The following is a 5039-nucleotide window of genomic DNA, read 5'->3' as shown; positions in this document are numbered from 1 at the left end:
CCTTTCCTACAACCTTGAACCTTTTCTCATTGCCCATTTGAATTTCATGCCCTTCCCTTATTCAAAGGTCTTGAATAGAGATCTATCATAGGTTACATGAATGGTGGCATAAGTATCATACCACCATCCACTCACCTTTCCATGAATGACATTTACCTCACTAAGTGTGGTCACTAGCTCCCCTTGAGCCGAGTTGACACTTGCTTCATTGTTATGGCTTCTCTTGAACCTACAATCTCTAGCAAAGTGATCATTCTTGCCACACACATAGCAAGGTCCCTTGGAACTCTTGAATTGTCTCTCATTCTTTTTGGGCCCCAAGGGTTTTTGGCTCTTGTTCTTGTTCTTCTCATTTTCCTTGCCTTTGTTAGGAGGATTTGCCACAACATTGGCCTTAGAAGTCTCTCCATTGGACTCCTCATCATTCAAATCTCTAGAACTAGATTCCCCCTCAATTCTCAAGTGTTTGAGAATTTCCTCCAAAGAAATCTCTTCATTTCTATGGAGCATCTTTTTCCTATAGCCTCTCCATGAAGGAGGTAACTTGGCTATAATGGCACCAACAAGAAATTGTTCCGGCAATACAAGTTTAAGAGTAGACAATTTATTCACAATAATTTGCAGCTCATGAATTTGAGGGAGAAAGGGTTTATCATCATAAAGTTTAGATTCCATATATTGAGTAATAATGAATTTCTTTGTACCTTCCTCTTCTGCTTTGTACTTCTTTTCCAAGGCCTCCCAAATCTCCTTGGCATTCTTGGTGTTGGTGTAGAGATCGTAGAGCCTATCCGAGAGGGCATTGAGGATGTGACCCCTACATATCAACTCATCTTCTTCGCACTTCTTCCTTTCTTTGACGATTTTTTGAGTGTTGTCTTCCTTGGGCTCTTCCAAGGCTTTTAGGTCATTATGCAAGACATAGAACACCGTCAAAGTAGTGAGCAAGAACCTAATCTTGTCTTGCTAACGCACAAAATTAGTCCTATCAAATCTATCTAATCTAACAAAATCTTGTGTCGTAAATCTCAATAATGGAGATATTATGTAAATTTCCCATATAATAATGGAGAAATGTTCAGTTTTTTCAACATAGAACAAAGTACATAAAAATTGGTCGATATAAATTTTGTTATGCCGTATGTTCTGTATTTTGATCATACATATAAGAGGGATTCCTTACTTAATAACGCAAACTATAGTGAATTTAGGCAAAAATGATACAGCTTACGAAGAAAGCATTTGTACGTAAACAACTCCAAAACACTATTAATTGGAAACAAAATTGCTATTAAAGAATACACTATAATTTGTGCAAGTTGATGAAACACATCAGTGCAAATTACACCTAAATGGGTTAATTTTGATCAAAGATTTTGCTTGCTTGCTTGTATTCAATAAATGAAAATTCTTCTGAGATGTCCATAATGCGCATCGTCATCCATCATATGCCGATGATCTGCAAGGTCAGTGAGTGAAGATACTCATCATCATGTCTTAGATTGGACTTTAAATTAAAATTTGAGTTTAATATCTTCTCCAGATTATATTTGACAAAGATTCAGAACAAATTTGTTTGTTAACTTGTTGCTAAAAATTTATAAGAGATAGAAAATATAGAATTGCATTAGAAACAGATGTACCTAACTAAAGAAGTTTCACAATTCATCATGTCCAAGATGTGCCTTGGTAGCTGCTTTTTCAGCTTCTTCTAAAACAAAGATTTTAAGTGATTCAACGTCCCTGGGGCCTGATCATAAGCATGGAGAAAAACAATTAAAACATATATTTCTATCTCACATTTTAAAATTTTAAAAAATAACCATTCAGCAAAGTACATGCGTAGAAATTAATTAAAAAAAAATAGCAACAGTATTATTTGAGAAATAGACATTAGATTAAATCCCAAATACTTGTAAATTATAATGTAAGCATGTTGGCACAACTACATCATCGGATTCAATATCTTCACCAATAATAATTGAGACACACTCAAATTGCATACACTATTTACACACAATTATGTGTAATTAATTTCAACCACACAATTAAAAGTGATATGGTCCCTATGGTTAAAATTTAACATACATCATTGTGGGTAAAAAGTGTAATTTGAGTGTGTCTATTTTCACATGATCCTCATTTACCAATGACCATTCTCCTATTATCATGTCTAGGAGATTGTTTCCCCATTCCCAATGTTACAATCTTGTCATTGTCACCACTGCTAATTCTGTACAAGAACTCCATAAAAAAGAATTTTATGATGCCAACGTGAAAGGAGCTACTCTCCTCTCCCAAAGAATTCTAGAAAATTCCCGAACTTAACAAAATAATCCACACCCTCTACTCTCTCTTCTCTATGTATCCCTTTCAACATACTAGAATATTCCTAACAAGCTCTAGAATCATCCCAATCTTCATTCTATAGGATACCTTGCCACCTTTCCTTCTGTCCTTGCAAACAAATCCCTTAACCCCCTCTACTCTCCTCTCTTCTCTATTTATTCCCTCTCAACATACCAGAATATCCCTAACAAGCTCTAGAATCATCCCAATCTTCATTCTTTAGGCTACCCTGCCACCTTTCCTTCTGTCCTTGCAAACATATCCCTTAACCCATCCCATGCTCTAACACAATGGTGATGTATATGACCATCAGTGCTGTCATTCTTCTAATTAGTGAAAACTAAAACCAGACAACATTAGAAACCATACAGTTAAGTAATCTGCTTAAGATTTAGTAATATAAATGACTACTTATGTAAGCTACTAAGCTGAAATGGCTATACCAGCATCAATCTATTGTTTCACCAGATTAGAAATGAAATGAGGCAGTTGCTTCATTGACTTATATTTTCTGAATATATAGAAATAAGCATTGCATTTCATTAATTAATAAATTTTACCAACACTTGCCTGATTACATGATAAACCTCCAATCCGTTTTACATATGCTAGGTGTAAGGCCACCTAGATAGTTAGAGTTTATTATCTTATTTACTTATAATTTTTGATGTTTTTGTAAGGCAGGGGTATTTTGGGTTTGTTTCATTTTCGATTAGGCCTTGGGATTGGGAGAGTGTCGTGCTCTTAGTGGAAAATGAAGGCATTCTGTTTTGCAAAAAGTGAGATGTGCTCTTGGAGAGTTCTCTAGCCTCTCGATTGCTAGACTTTTATTTTCCCAGTTTTAATAGAAAGTGAACAGAGGAATTTCAGTCATTACAGTGCTGCGTATATCATTACAGAAACATAAAAAATGACTTCATGTCTATAATTCTGTTGCATGCTTCCTTTTGCTATAGAGAGTTTAAAAGGCCAATTCTTATGATTTAGCCTTACTTAAGTGTACAACAAACTAGACTGTGCTATCTTTACAGGCTATATAACAATCATGACATGACAGGAGTGGTTGATAATGTGATTCTCAAAGATAGGGCTTTAATAAAAAGCTATCCAATAAACAAAACTAAAGCAAATACTTAAGTTAATGATAGTGATAAATTTCCTGTCCAATAATCTAAACTTCAAATTGTTCTTTTTAAAATTCTACCTAAATAAGTGTTCACTCAACTCAACTGCTTATATGACACATGTATTTGGAAAATGTTCAAAATTTTAAGGGTTTTCAAGTATTGCCTTTAACTATTAAGCATTGAACTTTTCCATAAAGTCAGAAGTACAGAGAACAAGTTATATATGCAGACACGGTAGAGTGAAATCATGACATTTAGCTGCATACATCAGTTTTAGAAGAATGACATGCTGCTATACCTTGTGCATAAAAGAGAATTAAACATACAACAGCAATAAGATCCCGAATCTTGGTCTTACCTTGATATTTTGCAACTTCTTCTCCATCATAAAATAGCTTAAACGTAGGGTATGAATGAATATCAGCTTCCGTGCACACTGATTTACTTGTAGCACAATCAACTTCCCCAACTTCTATTTCATCTTCACCTTCCATTAGCTTTCCGAGGTCTTCCCACAAGGACCCTAAGCTCTTACTGTTATCAATTTTTATCAATACCAATTAGCATCGATCAGTACATATTAATAGTGATAATATGGACTGGGACTTAAACATTTGGGTCGAAGAGGAGTGAAAATTACCAATGTTTACACCATGGAACACAGAATTTGACAAACCACGCAGTATCTTTCTCCTTCACCTAATGTGTGCAATGAAACAAGAACTAATCGTTAATACTAGCATAAATGCAGAACAAATTTACCACAGATATATATATATTATATCAGAAAGAAAGATACAAACAGTAATAACCCAGTACAGCCATTTACAATCAGAATCAGATTAAACCCTATAGACCTCCATGGGCAGACTACAATCAGACAAAACAACCAGAAACAAGACAATATAAAGATTTAAACGCTATTTGAAGAACAATTAAATAATTTGATTGGTAAAATAGAAGAGAAAATAGGGCATGATTAGGTTTACTTGCAAGAGAGATCTGTTAGCTGAACAAAAGAATTGAAAAGCCATGGATCTAAGAATTAGGTATTGGTTACCTTGTCAGAGAAAGTGTCCGGTGTCAGGGTTATAACTTCAGCTTTGGTATGATATGCTAAGCTAAGGAGAAGAAGAAGTGACGCCACAACGAGAGTACCAGAGAAGGATTTCATGGCTGATACTCTGAAGACGAAGGAGCTGAGATGAGAGTTTAGAAACTCGAAATCTCGTACTCTTGCACTCTAAGATCGGAAGCACAATACGGTCTTGTCGTTTCTTTTATCAATTTAATGTGAGGAAGACTTTTCGTATAAAACTTCAGTGAAACGACATGTCGTAAATTTTGAATCTTATGCGGAAGATTAATTTGAAACAGAGTGCTAAACAAATAAAACTCTGTCTCTACCACCTTAGGTTGTGAACATAAGTTTTTTTTTTAATTAATGGAGTGTCCTTTAGAAGAAAATGGAATGAGATTTAGACCGATATTGACATAATATATTTAGATTAGGGACGTATAGAGAACGAAAAGTTGGCGGGAGTACTTCTCCGTCTCCATCTT

General features: G+C 34.9%; 1 protein-coding gene across 1 annotated transcript; it reads right to left on the bottom strand.

Annotated features, from left to right (window-relative positions):
* Positions 1–1179: 1179 nt before the first annotated feature.
* LOC133788519 (protein disulfide-isomerase 5-1) lies at positions 1180–4740 on the bottom strand. The gene is made up of 5 exons (XM_062226035.1): positions 4537–4740; positions 4117–4175; positions 3835–4010; positions 1644–1750; positions 1180–1459 (listed from the first exon to the last, which is right to left on the bottom strand). The coding sequence occupies exons 1-4, from the start codon at positions 4648–4650 to the stop codon at positions 1659–1661; spliced, it is 441 nt and encodes a 146-aa protein (XP_062082019.1). The 5' UTR covers positions 4651–4740; the 3' UTR covers positions 1180–1459; positions 1644–1658.
* Positions 4741–5039: the final 299 nt, after the last annotated feature.

This window comes from Humulus lupulus, chromosome 7 (genome assembly GCF_963169125.1).
Source record: "Humulus lupulus chromosome 7, drHumLupu1.1, whole genome shotgun sequence".
NCBI lineage: Eukaryota > Viridiplantae > Streptophyta > Magnoliopsida > Rosales > Cannabaceae > Humulus > Humulus lupulus.
Note: the sequence above shows the minus strand (reverse complement) of the source record. Positions and strands in the feature narration are given on the sequence as shown.

Excerpts from the sequence above, each read along its gene's own strand:
- LOC133788519 (XM_062226035.1), bottom strand. The coding sequence starts at position 4,650 with ATGAAATCCTTCTCTGGTACTCTCGTTGTGGCGTCACTTCTTCTTCTC. Across the intron at positions 4,176-4,536 it reads CGGACACTTTCTCTGACAAG|GTGAAGGAGAAAGATACTGC; the intron begins GTAACCAATACC and ends TGCACACATTAG. Across the intron at positions 4,011-4,116 it reads GTTCCATGGTGTAAACATTG|TAAGAGCTTAGGGTCCTTGT; the intron begins GTAATTTTCACT and ends AATTGATAACAG.